The sequence below is a fragment of the Eschrichtius robustus genome, chromosome 21, assembly GCF_028021215.1.
Source record: "Eschrichtius robustus isolate mEscRob2 chromosome 21, mEscRob2.pri, whole genome shotgun sequence".
NCBI lineage: Eukaryota > Metazoa > Chordata > Mammalia > Artiodactyla > Eschrichtiidae > Eschrichtius > Eschrichtius robustus.
The window spans coordinates 9,891,111-9,912,168 of record NC_090844.1 but is presented as its reverse complement, the minus strand read 5'-3'; the positions used below and the strand labels follow the sequence as shown (position 1 = coordinate 9,912,168).

Below are 21,058 nucleotides of genomic sequence, written 5' to 3'. Positions count from 1 at the left end.
GCATATTATATTCTACTTATCTATATAACACCTATAATAAAATGAGTGACAGTACAAGGAGAGTTGACATAGTAGGGAAAATAAAGATTAAGGGAACTTGATCTGTATTTCTGGTGTTGATATTGTGTGAGTTTATTCAAGCTGATCAAATTCTATGGAAAGTGTTTCATACATGTAAAAATAGGTAATTAATTTGTGTATCTGTTTTAGACTCGAAAATTCAGTCACTGAGAAGTTTGTGTGCAAATGTTGAAGTCTTGTCTGTCCGAATTCTAACTCGGTTATTTTCTAGACTCTGAACACACTCATGGCATGTCAGCTCACCTTTGCTTAGGACAGGCATTGCCAAGACATGACACCGTGTCTATAAAGAGCCGTGGCATTTTACTGGTATTACTGGGGTTTCCCACCATTTCCTATCATGCCTCTTAAATAGTACAATAAAATACACTCCAAAATATTATTCGGAAAGTAACCCGAGAATCTTCTGCAACACAGCGCTCTGAGCAGGGGCCACCAACAGACTGGACGTAACGTGAACAGAAACCTCTCCCAGCCTGCAGGGAGCTCCCAGCAGTGGCTCACTCGGCCCTACTCACAGCTCCTTCGCCTCAGCTCTCACCACCAGCAGCCACAAAACACGGCAAAGTCACACAGAGATCGTCACCAGGAGCAGACAGACACCTCCTTTAGACCACGGACTTTCAAAGGGTTAGGATAGCGTCATATGATCTTTTGAACAGTCAGGTATCTCGGTATGCCCAGCTGTGCTTTTTGATGATTCTCTTATACGTCTGGGGGGGAAACAGGTTAATTGTAGAAATAGTGTAAACCTGTAGGATTTTTGTGGAATGTTACTGGTCAGTTTAGAGTGAGTTACCTGGTTTCAACTTGAAACGCTGACTTTCAGGCTTGAACTTACCCTCGCACACGGGCTGCAGTCCTGACCACGACCCGTTGAGCAGACACGTTCGCTCGGCCGAGCCCCGCAGCTGGTAGCCCATTTCACAGGAGAAGCGGAGAAGGCTCTTGGCCTTGAACTCATCTCCAAGCCGAGAGCCATGTGCTGGGGTCCCTGGGTCACCGCAAAATCCAGGATTATTTCCTATGGAACACAAACACGTATGGCAATACTCAATGCTGTTATACTCGTTTAAAACAGGGCTGTTATGTTTAAAGGGAATGCAACTTTATGTAAATGTGTATCGAACACGGTTACAGTCATACAGCGTTCTGGAAATCTCGTGAGAAAGATGTTCTTTATTACAGCACAAAAACGGAAGATGCTAAGAAATTGTGTCTGTGTAACTAAAATCAAAATAGCTTATTAAAATATGGTTGTAACAATAATTGGTATTCTTTAGAAGAAATAAAATACTGGGGACGGTAAATGCAGGAATTGCTCGTTGGAAATGCTGGTAAAGATGCTGACGAGGAGATGGGGGTGAAGGTGCGTTGGGAACGAAAAAAATCAAATGAGAGGTTTGACGCTTCTACACTGTGTCCATCTGCTGATTATGTTTATTTTGTTTATTATGAAACATTTATGGAAGAATTAAGTTAATTTTTTTTTCCAAACAGGATTGATGTAACAATTGACGACATAGACAGGAAAGATGTGGAAGAATTGAGAGGAAGCACAGAAAAGGAGGGGAAAACGGGGGCCAACTAAGTCAAGGTGAGCAAGCTTCCTACTCAGGTGCTAGGGAGGCTCTTGCAGAGGAAAATGTGCCATGATAGGTGTTTAAAGGGAAGGAGAATGAAGACGACACTGACGCTATATCATAAGGGCGTACTTGGCTGGAACGGAATAACACCAACTTCAAAGAATGGCACCACTGCCCAGTATTTGGCATGAAGAGCTGACTGCGCCATGCCCACCTGTGCAGTGGGGCAGGGCTCCGCTCCAGTGACTGTCCTCCTGGCAAGTCCTGCTGCTGTTGCCTACGAGACTCCGCCTCCCTTGGCATGAGTAGTGAACCACGGCCCCAGATGTAAACAGGTCTCCAGTTAGGATGGCGTTGGCAGGGACCCCTGGGTGTCCACACGAAATAACTTAAGAAAAAAATCAAATCAAATCAGTGAGTACATTGTTCCTGTTAAGCTGCCTTGTGTTGGTCAGTGTCCCTCAGAGACTCATACAATCATCACCGATTAACAAAAAACACCTGAATACACTGCACATCGCTGCAGTGCCCTGGAGAAGAAATGCCAATTTCCAGACGACCCTCCCTCTACCCTGAATAGTCACGTTACTGAAGTCCAGGAAAGGGTCCGTCAATGAAGTGTTTGTTTGTTTTTTATTAGGTTAAGATAGCTTTGCTTAAGGTAGAAATTGATATTTAGGTTTTCAAAAAAGAAAGTCACTCTACCTAAATTTTTTCCATCTGCCCTTAACTGTATCCTAAGTAAGCAGTGTTATACAAAATGTTAGAAACTAACATAGATTCACCAAAACTATTTCCATTACTTCTTCAGTTAGTATGACAATCGTGCTTTGCTTGGGGACAAAACTCGGTCAAATCTGCTTCCTCTTCCAGTTCCCATGTCTAGAGAGAGACCATCTAACAATTTTTCTTTGAATAGGTGGCAATCTAAAATGTCTAAGTTAAAAAAATAATAATAAATTACTGATCAATACTTTCCTCAAGTAGTCCACTCATTTCTTTATAATTATACCAAATCAGGCCCATCATCTAATCATAATTATCGCTCAAGAAGGAAAATTCTAGAATCCAGATTACCATAGGATGGTAAAGACTTATCTCTCCCTTTCTATAAAGTCCAAAATTAGGGTTAGCCACGGGCAAATTTTACACCACGTACAAACAGCTAACTGGGCTGATGATGCCGAAGAGTGTTCAAAGGCTCTGCTGGTTTAACATCCTCGAGGGGCTGCATTTGGTCACTGGCAACCCCAAAGTGATGCCAGCCAGAGGGGCAGGTTTGAAAGGTTGGCAGGCATCACCCATCCCCTGAGTCACATAAGCCCTCCCCTGAGACTGTCTTATACTGATATCCACTCACTGGACAAGAGGAGTTTATCTACGGAGTCCTAAAAAGAAGCTAACTAGAGCTGAATCAGTGAAATTGTTGATAAATGATCAGTTCCAAGTGAAATAAAAGAGAAAAAAAATCAGTGGAACAGTATAACAGCAAAAACAGAGATGGAGGTTAGCTGCTGCAGAGCACGTGAAAACAAAACGCTCCTCTGTGAGCGTGTATTCCCAAATTCACGGTAATTCCAGCGGTTAATAACAGCAAGAGGTGGGAAGTCACCCCTTGGAAAATGAGATCAGTTAAAACCTGGTTCCTGGAGATTGGAGCACGCTGGCATCATTGCAACAACCAATACAAGTCTCACAGACACCACGGAAGATGCAACAGAAATCTTTGGGGAGAAAAACAAACAAAACAAAACTAATTTCTCTGAAAAATTCCCGTGTGTGAAGGCACAGAAAACCAGAAAACATAAAGCTTGATGAGGATAGTAATACATTTACAGATGTGTTTTGTCACGTAAGCCTGTGCGTTTGTTTTTGAAAGTCATCGCTCTCTTTCTCTGTAGAAATTCGTTGTTTTGTTACAGTTAGAATTTGAGACAGGTTTCCGGGTAGATTGAAAGGGCTTTGTGGGACCCTGACTTGCAGGAAAAAAGTCTCCAGCACCAATCCACTCTGAAAATGTACTGAAAAAGCCGTAATTGTCACAGGTAAAATGGATTATCACTTTTTCCAGTAAGTTCAGTTTATAATGTGATTGTCATTTCCTATTTTCTCTACCCACACAAAATGAATACTAAAAAGGATTGTTTTGTTTTGTTTCTGACTGATTTTTAAAAGGCCAAGGAGAGTGACTCTTTTTCCTTCATTTTCAGACTACGTTTTAACAAGACAATTCTCTCTGAGCTAAAGGACAATATGATTTTTCAAGTGAAAGAAAGTAATACTATAGCTATTTGGGTAAAAAAGAAAGTGTCCTTGTGAACCTGTATGGTCTAAAATGTACTGTTAATAGTGTTTTGAGGGGAGCCAGAGCGGCGACCTATCACTTTGTCTGCCCTGAGCACGCCGTTCTTCACGGCAATCCGCCCTCCTCTTGTTTAAACCTATGGGTCAGGAGGAAGTGACGACCAGGACACTATCTTTCTAATCACGTTCACATCGGACTGTACCAGAAGCGCTGATGAGACCCAAATTAGGCCCCTCAGAGAGCGCCACCCTTCCGGCCACAGATACTAGGTCAATAGATGGAGACACCGTTTATAGCCTCTTGCCAATATTTCTGAACCTGGGTCCAGACAGATGCATGGTGTTGAGAGATTCGCGGTGTTGACAGAGGCGCCGTCTGGAGGCCGCTGGCGCCCGTTTGAACCGGTGGATTAGCCTCCCTGCTGGCCCGAAGCAGGAGACAAGCAGCAACAGCAGACACAGAGACAGCCCGGTCCAGGCGGAGCCCGCGAGCCGAGTGCGTCTCCCGCTGGGGCCAGCTTTGCGAGCAGGCCAGCACCCCCGCCCCTTTCTTCCCGCGAAACTAGTGTGAGTTGCATTTGGTGATTTCTGGCCAACCTATAACGTTGTCATAATAACAAATATAATTTGTGATGGGGGTGGGTAGAGAGAATTAAAAATCAACACCGTTTTGAATACTTGAAAAAAACCGTGTTCTGTTGGTGGTGTTCTTACAGGGCTCTGTGGCCAAAAGGACCCTCACTTACCCAAACACTTGGGCAAAGAGCGATCCCATAAGCCATCTGCCATACAGGTTAAGGCAGAAGATCCCAACAAGTAAAATCCCTTCTTGCAGTGATATACGACACTCATTCCATATTCAAAACTCTCGGGGAAATTCTGTTGCTCATGACGAACGGCATTTTCCACAAAGCCTGGATCCGAGCAGTTCACCACTGCAAAGGAAAGCACGGTGCACATTATTCAAATGCAGCTATACGTTTATAAACAAAACAGACGGGCAGAGAAGGCAAACTCCTCCTCGTGGTTTTAGAAAGTTGGTAAGACGACAGCATGACAGCCAAAGCTTGTGAAATTCTGTACCCTTGACGAATTCCACTTCCTGCTTTGGGCCGTTATGCTTCAAAACATGTCAAGCAATATATCGGCTACTATAGCACCTTTAACAACATGAGACTGACAGCCTTTAACTGTTTCCTAATAATAGGCTTCTTCAATGTATGGTCTAAAATTCGTTTCCCTGGTTAGGTTTTTATGTTATGAAAATGTTAAAATAGAAACGGCTGAAGTTAGTCTACATATTTGTATGCGACTGTGATACTTCAGGACAGCCTGGAACACAGTAATTAATTACCACCCCACCCTGACATGCACTAATGCTTCAATATGTGCCCAAGTAATTTCTGTTATGTGTCTAAAGCAGACAAAAACGACAACTTCTCTATCAACACTTAATAGAAGTGTAAACTAAGGCAGCCTCTGAGTTAAGCTTCTTCCCCTGTAGAAACAGCTCCGGCAGTGACAGCAGGGTGTGCCTGGTCCATCTGAATGATGATCTCTGAGCCTGAGTGCCGGCTGGCCTCTGGGAGGGAACCAGCCGCGTGCTCTCGCAGGTGCAGAGGAAAGAGCGAGCCCCAATTCTCTCTCTCTGACCCGCCCACCGCTGAACGGGGCAGCTGCTGCGGAGCCGCGCTCTCTCCAGATATTTCTGGCTCAGAAGCCGGTAGCCATGACAAGTTCCCAGGCAGCCACTGCACTCGGTGTCCCAGCGGCCAAAGGCAAACCCTGCCCGTCTGCACCCTGATTCCTCTCTGTCCCCAGGACGATGGGGTGGGTGGATCAGAGGCGGACAAGGGTCCCTTTCAGTGCTGCAGAATAATATCCTATCCTTCTTAAACCAATCCTGAGTTGACAGAAGACAAGTTCTTTCGAGTCAAGCAAACATGTTTACGGACCCCCAGCAGATATTTTTAAGGCTCCAGAGTGCATTGCACCTGCAATAAAATTGTCACCAAACCCACCATAATAGCAGGCATCAGCTATTTGGAAAAAGTCTCACTGACTTGCACGATTATTTTTATGACCTGAAAAACGCCCGCATCGGCCCATTGGGCACTTGGAGTTGCGTGTCAACCCCAGGAGACAGAAACAGCTCCCTTGTGTCTGACCTTCACAAGCAGGAAGGTGTTGCCTTGGCCCGAAGGCCAAAGACGCTATGGTGTCGAGTTTGCGCTTACATCGCTCTTAGAGGACGGTCCCCAAACCACAGCAGACTCTCTGCAGTGAGAGGAAAGGACACCGCTTAGGCGACCCAAGTGGAGGTGCCGAGCCTTCCTGCGCCAGGGCGCCCGGCCCATGCCTCACGCGCCCCGGGACTCCGCACGCCCCACCCGGGCTCCCCCTTTCTTTAATTCATAGTTTTATATTCGGGCCCAGCTTTCCTGAATGCAGCCTGATTGTGGGGTGGGTGAGAAAGACGAAGTGCACAAAGCAAGTGCCATTATGCGTTTGGGGTCAAGAGAAGGGTGGGGCTGGAAGCAAGAAGAGAAAGAAAAGAGAAACAGTTATCGCTCCGGTAATGGTGAGGTCCACCTGCATCCCCCCTTTGCCGGCCGAGGAGAGCAGGGCTCTCTGAGCCCCACCATGGCGGGAGGAGTGCTGTTCAGAATTCGCGAGTTTCATGCCCAAGCGCTCTGAAACCTCGAAGCAGAATTCTCCTTGGGGGCCTCTCTTGCCCGCGGCACGGTGTGTAGGAGACACGGACGTCCTCATTACTGACGATACTGACGACCACTCTGGGATTTTACGTTGCATTAGAATTACCTGGAAGAAGTGCTGAGTCCCAGGCTCCTCCCCATCCTTTCACCTAGCTCAGCATGCTTAAAAACCAGGCAATAGAAATGCTTGACAAAGTTAGATTCCGTGAGCTCCAAGATGGAAACCGAATTGCTCTTGATGTTGGAAGAGGTATGTCTACAAACACTCTAAACCTGCTCACGCTTTTCTCAGTCCCATCCTGTGGAATTAGTCCTACAGAATTTAGTCCTCCATAATTGCAGTCAGAAACATCTATTATATCCCTTCCTCTTTATTTTATTGGTTCCACTAGAGATTCAGCTGTATCTACCAGCTTGGGGAAAAAAAATAAGGCAGGAAGATTTTAACTTATTTGTCCCCGACAGAGAGAACTGTGAAACATTCCACGTCTTTGCTGCACACGAGTGTGCTTTACCATATGGAGGGCAGGCTGCCGGCCTAGACAGCTCAGCACTACCCAGTCCGTCCACGCACTGCTCTCCCGTCTCCGTTCTTTCTGTTTTGTGCCCAATTCCTATCTGGAATCTGGTAAACTGAGACTTCATATGACGGACAGAGGTGAGCTGTCAGCAAAGCGGAAGGAGGGGTCAAATTACTTAAATCATCCTGTGGCGCCTGAAATGACCAGTAAAGTTGATGGTGTGAAGATAGGTCAGACCAGGTCACACCTGCTGGAACTATTTTACTTTTTTAGCTGGAGACACGATGTCTAGCAGGGCAGAGCATCAGAGAGAAACTGGTGAGAGACTCATTGTTGAAGTCTCCCCTCATCTTAGCACCACCCCTCAACACGCCAAGCGCTGAGACTTGGCCTTGATGTTCAGGTGTTAAAACCTGACAGAGAACGGAATTTCCTCAGCTGGAGAGAATGAGAAATATTGATATCATATGTACATAGCCTGTGTGGAGTCATGAAGGCACAAAATGTGTTCCAGGGGACATTTGTGTATGTTGGAGGGTAAAGAAGACATTCATATACTGATCAGTAACATATCCAAGGTCACAAAAGGGGTCATACCAGAACTAGGTAAGGATCAGAGCTCCTGATTACCTGATGACTTCTGAAACTCCTTCTGTGGCCTTAGGGCTTTATGTGAAAAGGAAGGAAGGAAGGAAGGAACTACCTCCATCTCTTCCTAATGTGTTTTTGTTTTTGTTTTTGCTTAAGCCTGTGTTTATGTTTATTTTTCTGTGTTTACTCCTGTTTCTTGCTTCTTTCTTGTTTTCTTTTATGGCTCATTAAAAACCTGATTATAAACAGGAAAGTAAGAAAATGATGCTTTGTAATGGACATATAGCCAGTTTAAATTCTTTGGCAGTGGGAAAAATGGGTAAGAATTAGTTCACTAAATTTTTTAAAAAGCATTCATAATTGATTAGAGTTCTGTGTAATATGTGTTTTTTAAATTTTTCAATAGAAGGGATTATGCAAAGTTGAGAGGACAATCGAAGGTGAGGTGACTATTCAGTGTATCACACAGAATAAACATTTCCAACTTGTTTACTTGGATGAATCAAAACTTAAATCAAAACTTAATTACCGGTCACCAAAAGCAACTTCTATGATGGCTATTTTTCAAACATATGAAAGTTACCTTTCATCTTTTATCAATAACTGATAAGAATAAAGAAATTGGTTTTAGGTGTAATGAGACATTCGGGTTTGATAAAGAAGGTTCTAATTGATTATAGTTAATTCTAGTTAAATTTCAGAGGTGGGTGGGAGTGGGGGCAGGGAGACTGAGCACGTACTATGCGCCAGACACTTTGCTAAGCATTTCACGTGCACTGGTTTACTTAGAACTCATGGAAACCTAAGAGGAAGGTAGTATTTCTTTGACTGTTCATAGAAGAAAACTGATATTCTCCAGTGAACTTGAGGATTCACTACAAGACCCTGGATTCAGTGATGCAAGTTTAGTGAGTTTTTTTTTGTTTCCTTTTTTATTCCTCTCTAACCAGAACAGAACCTTCACTCACCCCGTATTTTCTTAATTTTCTTTATACTCGTGTATGTAATAGCAAAGGACATATATTTTAATTCTCTGAGTTTAAATGGCCAATCCCACAAAACTGTAGATAAGAAAGAAAAAATAAAACCTCCAAACATTTGCATGTAACACAAAAGTTATTACACAAGGAAAGAAAATATTAAGTGACTCATCCTAAAACTGCCAGACTTGGTATACCTCATTTATTTCTCCTTGAACTGACTGAACTTTTAAGCTCATGTTGACACATATTTGAATTTAGGAGACAAAGACTCAGAAAGCTCTTCTATAGAAACGGGGGCCTCTGAAACAGTAGGCATAATCTGATTCTTTTTTTTTAATTTAAATTATTTATTTATTTATTTTTGGCTGTGTTGGGTCTCCGTTTCTGTGCGAGGGCCTTCCCCAGTTGCGGCAAGTGGGGGCCACTCTTCATCGCGGTGCGCGGGCCTCTCACTGCCACGGCCTCTCCCGTTGCGGAGCACAGGCTCCAGACGCGCAGGCTCAGTGATTCTTAAAATAAATGTGGGGCTTCCCTGGTGGCGCAGTGGTTGAGAATCCGCCTGCCAATGCAGGGGACACGGGTTCGAGCCCTGATCTGGGAAGATCCCACATGCCGCGGAGCAACTGGGCCCGTGAGCCACAATTGCTGAGCCTGCGCGTCTGGAGCCTGTGCTCCGCAACAAGAGAGGCCGCGATAGCGAGAGGCCCGCGCACCGCGATGAAGAGTGGCCCCCGCTTGCCACAACTGGAGAAAGCCCTCGCACAGAAACGAAGACCCAACACAGCCATAAATAAAATAAATTAAAAAAAAAAAATGTGAAGACATTTGTTTTCATTCCTTTTTATGAAATCTACATCCATATAATTTATTTATTCCAGAAAGATATTACTACTAGCAAAAAGGATCCCTTCTTTTATCTATTTATTTTCCTGATCCTGTTTGTAAAGATAGAACCAGGGGGTGAGTCGCTTCCTGGATTGGAGGGTTCTGATTTATCACAAACACAGCTGGCATGGCCAGAGCTTTTCCCTGGGAAGGGCTGAGTCTGAGGATAAAAGGTGAGTCCAGGGTGGAGAGACTTTGTGGAAATCTGTGTCTAAGTCAGCCTCACTTTAGCACAGATTTACTGGGAGTTCATTCCAAAGTCCTGGTAGGGTTTCTCTCTTGCATCATTAACCAGATGCTGTAGGATTATTCAGGATTCCACAACTCATTGACCTCCGCAGATTAGACATCTGAGAATCACATCAAGTATTTGGGAGAAGAAATCAAGCACAACAGGATACTGACATGAGACACAACACCCTGAACCATCTGGGGGTTTATTCAAGGAACCACATAAGGTAAGAATCAGGCCATACTGCAGTACACACCTTGAAGAATCCCTGGAAGTTTTATTAATAGAGTAGCTATTTTTGTTAACTTTAACTTTTTGGGTTTCACGCCATTTTTTTCTGACGCTTCACTGTCTTTATAAGTCTGACCTCTTTGAATTCATGCTTTTCCTGGTCGAATAATATGCATGTAAATTCTGTGCACTAGATTGTATCTCTTAGTTCATAAATGAAGCAAAACAGAGCAATAGAAAATAACAGAAACATGAGCAGGAGGCACCCGGGAGATGAGGGGTGATTTCCAGTCCCCTCAGCACTCGGACGGCTGTTTGTCAGTCATCTCCTCCTTCATCAGACGTTTTTGAAGTGTCAGCTTTCAAAATTAAGTACTAATTTTAAAGTTCTGCTCTTCCAAAGGCAGTGTCAAGAGAACGAGAAGACAAGCCACAGGTTAAGAGAAAATCTTAGAAAAGACATAACTGATAAAGGACAGTAATCTGAAACATTAAAAAAAAAACCTCTTAAAACTCAACAATAAGAAGACAAACAACCCAACTAAAAATGGGCCAAAGACCTTAGCTGACACCTCAGCAAACAAGACCTACTGATGGCGAATAAGCCTATGAAAAGATGCTCCACATCATAGGTCATCAGGGAAATGCAAGTTAAAACAATAATGAGATTCCACTATACACCTATTAGAATGGCCAAAATCCAGATCACTGACAACACCAAACACTGGCGAGGGTGTGGAGCAACAGGAACTCTTACTTATTGCTGGTGGGAATGCAAAGTGATACAGCCACTTTGGAAGACAGTTTGGGTTTCTTACAAAAATAAACATATTCTTACCGTACAATCCAGCAATCATGCTCCTTAATATTTACCCAAAGGAGTTAACAACTTATATCCACACAAAAACCTGCACAGGAATGAATATAGCAGCTTGATTCATAGTTGCCAGAACTTGGAAGCAACCCGGATGTCCCTCAGTATGTGAATGGATAAACTGTGGTCCATCGAGACAATGGAATATTATTCATCACTGAAAAGAAATGAGCTACCAAACCATTAAAAGACATAGAGGAAACTTAAATGCATTTACTAAATGAAAAAAGCCAATCTGAAATGGTTATATACTGTGTGATTCCAACTGCATGACACTGTGGAAGAGGCGAAACTATGGAGACATGAAAACGATCAGGGGTTGCCAGGGGCTGGCGGGCAGGAGGAGGGATGAATAGCACAGAGAAACTTTAGGAGCACAGAGAAACTTTAGGGCCGTGAAAACACTCTGCAAGATATGGCGGTGGTGGATATGTGTCATTCATTGTACACCTGTCCAAACATACAGACCGTCTAACACCAAGAGTGAACCCTAATGTCACCTGCGGACTCTGGGTGAGATGACGTGTCCATGCAGGTTCATCATGATAACAAATGCACCATCTGGTGGGGGTGGTGACAGCGGAGGGGGAGGGGGGGGGCTGTGCATGGGTGCAGCAGTTGGTTTATGGGGAATCTCTGTACCTTCAGCCCAACTTTGCCATGAACCTAAACTGCTCTAAAAAATAACGTCTACTAAAAAAATAAGTCCATTCCTATTTCTCAAGAAAAGGGAGGAAGGCAAGAAAAGTCAGAATCAATACTGAAGACCTTAAAACACATTCTAGCATTCTTTAAACTGTGCCATAGATATCTAAAGGACCTAGTATCTATTGTAAAACACCAAAAACCATTAATAAATGATAGGCATTTAACTTCTTCTCTCTCTCTTTTTGGCATAAGTTAGAGGAAAATGAAGTACAGAAACAAAAAACGTTTTGATAATTAAAAGCCTGCTGTTTTGAACTTACTCAATCTTTCATTTAACCAGAATGTACTGTGTCCAGTGGACAAAGTCTCAGCAGCTGTGGGGACTTTCTCCCCCATAATTAGCCCCCAGATGGGTATCTACTTAAAGGTATGAAGTATTTCACCCATCTCTGTACTGACAGTGTGCAGCACAGCACTCGGAACACAGTAGGTGCTTAATAAATATTAAATTAAGTTGAGTAGAAGGGTTTGGGAGGAATGGATATAGATGGTTCTCATACACCTAAGGCATCAGAGGCACAGTTAGGCCGTAACCCTGTGTGAAGATAAACTGAACCCAAATTTAAGGGCCTTCATTTGTAACCATTCTTTCAGTCGTGCTGTTTTTTCCTTGTTGTATAGGGCAGTGAAAAGCAGTTTGATTAAAGGTGTGTAACCTTTTCGTAGATATTTGCAGCTGCGTTACCAAGTGGCAGACACCTACAGCTCAGCCTGTCCACTGCCGTCCACGTGCTCAGGGCTCCCGGCAGACACGTGGGCCGCACGTTTCCCTGTGAGACGTGAGGGGGAGGCTGAGTGAGTGACCCTGCTCATCACAGCCACGCGCATCACGATGCTCAGCAAGCATTTAGGGTTTGCCAAGGTGTCCCCACGTGGAAGGCAGAGGGGCCAGAGGTCATTTAGAAGCCAGCTTCCTGCTCTGGCTCACACATTCCAAGATGTCCCCTAACCCCGATCACCCCGTTCCATGGCCCTGCCTAATACAATTATAATAATAACATATAACCTACAAGATGAACTTGTCAATGTCCAAGCTGACCAGACCCCCACGTTGTCAGGAGACCAGCAGGAGCTTTGGAACAAGAAACCAGGGGCATCTCTGTGAGATACTCCACCCCCCCCAAACAGGACACGCCCGAAGCCCGCTTTCTGGGGACAGTGAGAACAGGGAACCTGGGGTCTCTGCTCTTCACAGCAAGACTTTCCAACATTGAAAAGGGAGTTTTAGAGGGAAGTGGAATTAGGAGGCTTTACTTTGTCTTCGAGCTTAAGCCAAGCACTCTGATATAGACATGTGCCAGACTCGACAGTTTGTAGCCAATTTCACATAACTGCTATTTAAAACTTGCCTGGATTCCCATTCTGCTATTGTTGCATTTGAATACAGCTCCCTTGGGGCCCAGTGGGAAGGTGGGTGGTTGTCAGAGCAAGGGACCTCCGTAAGCGTCTGCCTTTAATACCATATTATTACCAAAAAACCAAACCAAAACAAAACAACAAAAAACTCACCTTCACATGGAAGGACATGCGTCTTCAGTAAGAGAGATGTTTTAATGGAAAACATTTGAAGGAGATGTTTTAAGGAAAAGTTTTTGTATTTCTAGCTCAAACATCTAGAAATACAAAAACTACAAAGCAGCATTCCCTTGGAAATTTAGGTGTTAGCCCAGATCTATGTGTCCATTTTTAAAGAAGTGAATTTCTAAAACTTGAGATTTAAAAGCAATAAGAATTTCTCAAATACATCCATAAGGCTAGAAGCTTAAGGACCAAAGGTGTGGAATACATGTGGCAGAAATAAGTGAGTGCATAAATGGAGAGAAAGACAAACGGAAGACGAGTAGTCTTTGAAGTAGAGAATCCCAGGGTTTTTTGATTGAATATCTGGCCAATAGCAAGAAAGAGGCCATGGAGCGATTTGCGCGTTATACTCAGAAATGTTTTCCCACCCCAACAACAAGCGCTTGCAGAAGCCCTGTCCCTGGAGGGGAAGCTTCCCCCTCTACGCACGCAGACAGGCTCCCTGGTGTTATGGTTCAGCCCTCACTAACCCGGAAGCTCTCCTACCTCGGCAGGTCGGCAGAGGGCTGCTCCACTGGCCGTTGCTCCTACACTGGGCTCGAGATGCGCCCTGCAACAAGTAGCCGGTGTTGCACGTGAAGTTCACAACATCATTCAGGTTGAACTCGCTGCCGTTAGTGAAGCCGTGGGCAGGGTTCCCTGGGTGGCCACAGGTGATGGCTACGGAGGAAGACAGGTCCACATTAATAAGTCATCACTCTCACTTGGCATTCTTCATTAATACATATACAGGTATGTTAAATGTATGAATTAAGGGGTTGACAGCTAATCAGATGTTACAGATTGTGTTTATATTTGGAAGGAAATATTGAGAGAAAGAATCATGGGCTGAACCCACAGGTTTTTATTATAATCGTGGAAAATAACTAGCGCCTGGCAAATGTACTTTCTTCATCACTATAATTATTATTTCTTACATCATGATAGAATATCAGGTAATTTTAAAATAAAGCAGTGAAAAACAAGAGATGCTAAATTTTTGTATTAATCATGAGTTCTGAATATTTTCCCCTTAGAACATACCAGCTAATTTTGTGGAACTCTCATCTTGAAACATAGGGACTTGGATGATAATTTAAATCGTGTATGTATATATTAATCCAATATCAATTTAAACATCATGAAATTAGCAAAAATAAGAGTACATGCTCAAATCATATTTTCTTTGACATTCCCTATTGTGTGGTCCTTTGGAACATAGCCAACCCTCATTATGTCATGTCCACAATAACAATAACAGCAATACAAATCATGAACATATCCTTCACTGGCCCTTTCAAAAGAAACACATTACAGTTGGAAAACTGGTGTTTTCCTTCTCATTTATCTTGTCAACAATTTTTTCTTCTAAGTAAAGCTTTCACCCTTGAACTGTGTACAGTTACCACAGCACTATCCCAGAGAACGCCTGCCACTGTCCTAGACTTACATCAACAATCCCCTTGTTTAGGAAAATAAAGAACATGTTAGGAAAAAAAATTGGTTTAAAAGGAAATTTGCATAAGGGTACAATCTCTTCTAAAAATAGGAGTCAGCAGTCGTCTCTCAAGTTATAAAGTTTGAGGACAATGGTTACATACAATTTCACCTCTTTATTAAAGGGAGGACCGCGTACAAACTCTCTGCGTTCCTGATGAAGCAATGACAAGAACACAAAACAACACAGAAGCTTGGGGGGTGGCTACCGTGGGGCCCCTGCAAAGCCAACCTGCAGACTCGGGCCCAGCACCCCTATCTTCCTCTGGTGGGACGCTGTTTCCACCTCGTCGTCCCGGGACAACGCTGGGGGAATGAATGCCTGACCTCCCTCATCCTGGGACCCATCTGAGATGAGTGGGTGAGCAAACTCAATGTGGAGGGAGCCTGCAGGAGGCGTCGGAAGGACATGGAACGGGAGGAGGACCAGAGACGGAAGGGGAGGAGCGCCCACGTTCTCTCTCTTCCGACAGCTCTCCATCCTCTCTCTGAGCTTAAACGTGTCTGTGTTATGACCTAATGACAAAAGAAAACACCACGAAGGGAAGCACCCGCTGAGTTAGTTCACAGGCTGTACTTACGGACACAGACTGGGGTGTGTCCGGACCACTTGTGGTCTTGCAAGCATATCCGGACGGAAGTCCCCACGAGCCGGAAACCGGGGTTGCACTGATACACCACGGTGTCCCTGTAACTGAAGCCATCGCCGCTGATGTGACCGTTCACGATGGGATCCGGAGAGCCGCAGTGGCCCGCTGAAAAGCAAGCAAAACCGACAAAAACACGCTGGAGAGCCTGTCTTCTGTAAAAGTACCACATTCGTGGAGAAACAACAGAGTCCTATGGTACGGCACGGGGAACTCTATTCAACGTCCTGGGATAAACCAGAATGAAAAAGAATATACAAAAGGATATATATGTATATGTATATCCGGGTCACTATGCTGTACAGGAAAAATTAACACACCATTGTAAATCAAGTATACTCCAATAAAAAAATCTAAAATAATAAAAGTACTACATTCAAAATTAGTTTATCTTTATTGTCAAGTGACTGACAGCATTGAATGCAAACATTATTAGAATTTTTTCCATTTATGTATTTTTTATTTGATAGAGTTTTCTTCAACTCATTAATTTTTCTCAACAATTGTGGGTAACATAAGTAATAGTTCAAATATAAAATTGTTAAAAGGTAATTCCCCAGTTATGGTTTCTCCATTTATTTCTTTTACTTATTTTTCTTACTGATATTTTATGTTATTTATCTATTTATTCTATTTCCAAATAAAAACCAAAAGAAAGGAAGAGACACTTGGAATTAATATAAGTTCTGTAACCCTATTGAAAATGGGTAGCAAAGAAAAGGATGGAAGGATCTCCAGTGAGAGACTAGATTCCTGAACTATCTGTGAAATTCCAAAGGAAGGATTGCTATCAGAAAATAAGTCCAATTTCAGAAAATGTCCATTTGAGTTATGTCTGAACTGATGTCTAGGGGAAACTGTCGCATCCTCAGTTGAACACAGAAGCCCAGAGCTCAGGGGAGGGACACCCTGCAGACAGAGATTTAGGAAAAGCTAGATTACAGATGGAGGCTGAACCCAACAGGTGGCTGAGCTCGCCCGTGAAGAGTATGTACAGCAAGGAAAGAAAGGGCCCCCAAACGAAACTGGGGTGAACATCAGTACTTAAGGGGAGGAAAACAGTACTGATGTGAGGACTCTGATATGTAAGGAGGTCGCTGGCAAACAGGGTGTCAGATAAGCTTCAGAACCAGAGGGCTTCCAAGTGGGGAAGGAAGCTAGAGGAACTTTCAGTCCTTCACGAGTTGAAGGCTGGGGAGCGACAAAGGTTCTTTGCCTGACAAAGCTTTAATCCGGGTCCTGACACTCCTCCCAGGCCCTGTGCACCTCCTTGTAAAAGCCGACTTCAGCAAGCACCCTGCTGAGTCAGCCTACGAGAACCCTCCAGCCTCAACATCTGAGCCAGTTTCTCACCGCACCTGCCCTGGTAGGTGGGTTCAGCCAGAACCCCTCCAAGCCCTGAGGTTCCCTCTCAGGAATGTCCCACCCGTGCCCCCTCCCTGTCCCTTGGCTGTGACCCCCGCTGGCCCACACAGCATCTGGAGTTGAGCCATATCTTCGTGAAATCCCATCACCCTGGTCCCTACACCAATCGCTAGGGTACTAAAAAAATTCTGCCTCATTATCGTCAAGGAGCGTCATGAATATTTTTTCTCTGTAACAGTAGGAAGGTGCTGTGTGGTCCAGGGAAAACTATGAAAGGCGGGATTCCCTTCTTCTCTTCCACTCTCCTTCCACTTTCTTTCCTTCCTCTCCTTCCGTCCTCCTCTCTGTCCCTCCCCCCTCCTCACGTCCATGGAAAGAGTATGCTGTTAACTCAACAAACTATGGAGCATTAGGAGTAACTGACATGAAAAGGATGGATAGACAAGGAGAGTTCCTAAATTGTCCACCAAAACTCGCTCCTTAGGCTGGAGCGGCTGCAGAGCGTTCTGGAGTGGACTTCCCCTGGCCACTACCCTCTGAGTAGAGCACCCAGCTGCCAGTGTTTTACTCAGAGTACAGCAACCCCAAAGCTGAGAGCATGGCCAAACTACTGTCATATGACACTCAGGGTTAATGCCACCATTCTGGAAGAATTCAGAACAGTACTCTCTATTTCTGTTTAAGGCAATGCAGCTGCATTGTGTTATCCTAGGTTTGAACCATATCTGTTATCAGCAAGATGACCTTGCAGAGGACAGAGGGAGAAAACCGAATTGGTGACAGGTATCCCTCTTTGAGCAGAATCTCTGTGCTAACATTTGTAAGAGGTCGGGTCAAGTTGTGCTCGATTCGCTTGATCTTTTGTCACCTCTGCAGCTTTTCCACTCAGCCAGATCCAGATCAATAAACCTGATTCTGACCAGAAGCCAGATCACCTCCCCCCACACCAGGCGTGAAACAAGCAGGGAACTGGGAGGAGGCTGAATGTTCTCCGGGGGTTGAACGGAGAGCTTCTGAGGCTGTTATCCTGGAACACGGATGCAGGCTCCTTCCCAGAGGCTGGGCTTTGCACGGCGATCTCCGTCAGGTCGAGACGTGGAGCCCCATTCGCATCCCCGAGACAAGAAAGGAGCCACAGCCGCCACGCACGGGCTTACTGCAGGGATCCAGCCACTTCCGAGGTGAGAAGGAAATGATGTAATTTCTAGAAGTACTCACCAAAATAACACACTCCAATCCTCAAAGACAGTGCGGGCCACCTGATTCCTGGCTGCTACTCTAGAGAATGTCAAGCACTTTGGAGGTATTCTGAACCTGATCAGCACCCCAAGAGGAGGGACCCGGGCTCAGGGTAACCGAGATGCTGAAAGGGATACACTGCGACAGAAAGTCCCCAACCCTCTGTGTGATCTGCACAGCCACACTCTTGACTTGGACAAACACGACTGGCTAGGCTCACTTTTAAACCTCAATCATATTTTTTTCATCTAAGTTTTCAGTAGGACACATGCTTCAAGGCTGCATTCTCTGTTGAAAGCCTGGCAAATAAGCACTCCTAACGGCAAGGAGATATCTGTACACTCCAGAAACCAGATGGCAAGGCTGACAGGCTTGTGTGGAAATAAAGACTTCCAACAGCAACTCCTCTCTGACACGTGGTCACTTCAGTTCTGGGAGGAACTGGCCTTAAAGACCTAAAGAAAATCGGGGATGTCTTTCAAACACACTCCCTTTCAGCTCAGTGCCTGAAGGAAGAAGAATTGACAGGACCACCTCGAACTTCACTTCCTATTTTATCCTCTTCAGTTTATGACCTTACATATTTCATGTGCTACATCTCCATAATTTTGGGTGCATTTAATTATTACTATTCCACTGGGTATAAAAAGCAGTAAAGAAGGATAAGTAACTCTATTAACTGGAAAAAAAAAAAAAAAAGAATTGGGATGAGGGCAGTCCTGAACATTTCAAAACAAAGTATCAACTAAATAAAATAATGTGATTATCCAGTAGATCCGACACTGTGATGCCAGGCCCCTAGGTTTTGTGTTTGTGCTTCTGTTTGCTTGTTTCTTTTTCATTAGCATTTGGCTTCAGCTTAAACAAAGATCACTAAATGTTCTTTACAGGCAATTCTGCAGCCAGTGTCATCACACCTAGGAAATCAAGGAAGCCAAATTTCCTGACAAATGGTTCCATTAAAGTGCGGACAGAAAATCTAAGTGAAAAGCATGTGGCCTATTTTATCTTTACATCAATCCTACTCGTGAATTTAATAATCTGCCACTAATCAGAGCCTGAGAGCTCTGGCTAGCAAGGAGCTAAAGAATTAGGTAGGATGCTGTAAAACTGTAACTGCATATGATTTTTAATTCAGTGGACAGATTGATTGATAGATATAGAGATATATCCTAAAGGAACTGCTGAATTTTCTTTTAGTTAAGTATGAATAACCAATTCTACTACTTCCACATTCCTAGAACTTTACATTTTAATTCTGCATTTTCTCCCTGCTGAGGACAGGCATTACTATGGAAGGGGTAATTCTCCAACTGCTTAAAATTGTTCTTGAGAGAATCAGTAGCAGAATCAAGAATTCCATGCCAGGGTGGGTATTTTCCAGTTCTAGTTCGGTGACTCTCTTTATTTCACACACTATATACCATTAAAAAATATCCTTCAAATTGGCCTGTTAAGACGAATTGAACAATGGAATAGGAATTCCATGAAATTTCAGAAAAATTAAGATTTCATACCTGTGAGTGGGTCACAAGAGTCTGCAGGTTTCACCTCATTTGCAAAATGACTCCTCTGTGAAGATCACTGGCCTTTAAGTTTATGCTACTTTAGATATAACGAAAGCTGTATTGTTTTTATTTACCATATTTTAGTTATCATGCTTTAGTTAGATGTCCCAAATAGAAAAGAGAATCTCTTTTAACAATCTTTCTCGAAAATTGAGTTAGGAGGAATAAAATCTACCAAACTTCGCTAAAACACAGAGTGGTGGCCAGGCTGAATGAATGCCAGTGGCCTCTCACAGGGAGAAGTCGCCTTGGGGCTGCCATGAGCCAAACCCAGGGAGAAAGAGGGACGGGCAAGGGGATTCTCAGTTTCCTCCTGGGTCGAGGGTTTCCCGCAAACTCGTCCCGTGTGGGAACTGGAGAAGGCAGACGGCGGCCCAGCCGTGTGGGAGCCCAGCTCACGGTCTGAAGCGCAGAGAAGCCGCCAGCCCGCGGCCCTGACATCACACAGCCCGGGCCAGCACACGGGACAGGGGGACCGGCACTTGCCGCGAGTAATGCGTTTATCCCCCAGGGCAGGGCCTCAGCTGACCAGCCTCTCCAAGCAGTGGTTCTAGAAGGCTACTGTCCAGAGTCTACACGCACACGTTTTAGTGTGTGTCGTACAACGATTCTGAGTAGCAGAGTGAATATTCTGAAAACTGCGCCCTGGATGAATGGAATCCCTTGCGTCCTCTGCCCTCACACCTGCCCTCGCATCCCTGCTGTCTGGGAGTCACGTGCACGTACACTGTAGAGATGGAGTCCCACCCACGGGCAGGGTTTTGCAGCAGCTAGCTGAGCTCTCTGGACTGCGCGTCACTGTTTCTGATGCTGCAGTGATCACGGTCTGCAACCTAACAAACCGCACTGACTTTCAGTGGTGACTTTGCTGAGTGACAGACACAGAGTGTCAGATGTCAGTTAGCAGATGTGCCTAAACTCACAACAAAGGCAGAGTCTGAATGCTTCTTTCAAGTATTGAATACTTTCAGGCAACGTGTGTTAGAGTCTCTTACAATTACCTAGACTCGTGCAATTTCAGAAGCGAATTCTGTGATTTGGGAATTTAATACAGTTCCACTGGTGCCATGGAAACCTGCTCCTCCAGGGGACCTGCGGGGCGCGCGGCTCCCAGGTTACAGGAGTTCCCTGTGCTGGGCATCCTCCCTGCGGGGTCTGTGCGTCAACAGGAACTGAATAGCTGGATCTCTCTCCTGCCCTGAGGCCACACTCTCTCACACTCACACATACACACAAACACGTCGCCCCCCCCACCCCAGAATTCCCTATTTTAAGGTCACCTTCTTTTCACTGTGCCAGTTTGTATCAGCACAAATACTAAATATTGGTTTGGGGATTAGAACTGAATACATTCATACATTTTTAGAAAATCTACAAACCAAATATTCAACCTTCATGTTTGCTTTGTTATTATTGGTACTTATTGCTGAAAATAAAATAATAAGCGTTGTAAGTACACTGTACCTGCA

The 21,058-nt window shown here is 44.4% G+C and overlaps 1 protein-coding gene across 1 annotated transcript in view; it reads right to left on the bottom strand.

The window, feature by feature from the left end:
- CSMD1 (CUB and Sushi multiple domains 1) overlaps positions 1-21,058 on the bottom strand; it is a 1,889,718-nt gene that overhangs the window by 29,479 nt on the left and 1,839,181 nt on the right. The window contains exons 54-58 of the mRNA XM_068531988.1: positions 15,352-15,525; positions 13,781-13,954; positions 4,718-4,906; positions 1,882-2,055; positions 923-1,105 (exon numbers count right to left, since the gene is read on the bottom strand). Coding sequence (XP_068388089.1) covers positions 923-1,105; positions 1,882-2,055; positions 4,718-4,906; positions 13,781-13,954; positions 15,352-15,525 — 894 coding nt within the window. The remainder of the gene's footprint in view (positions 1-922; positions 1,106-1,881; positions 2,056-4,717; positions 4,907-13,780; positions 13,955-15,351; positions 15,526-21,058) is intronic.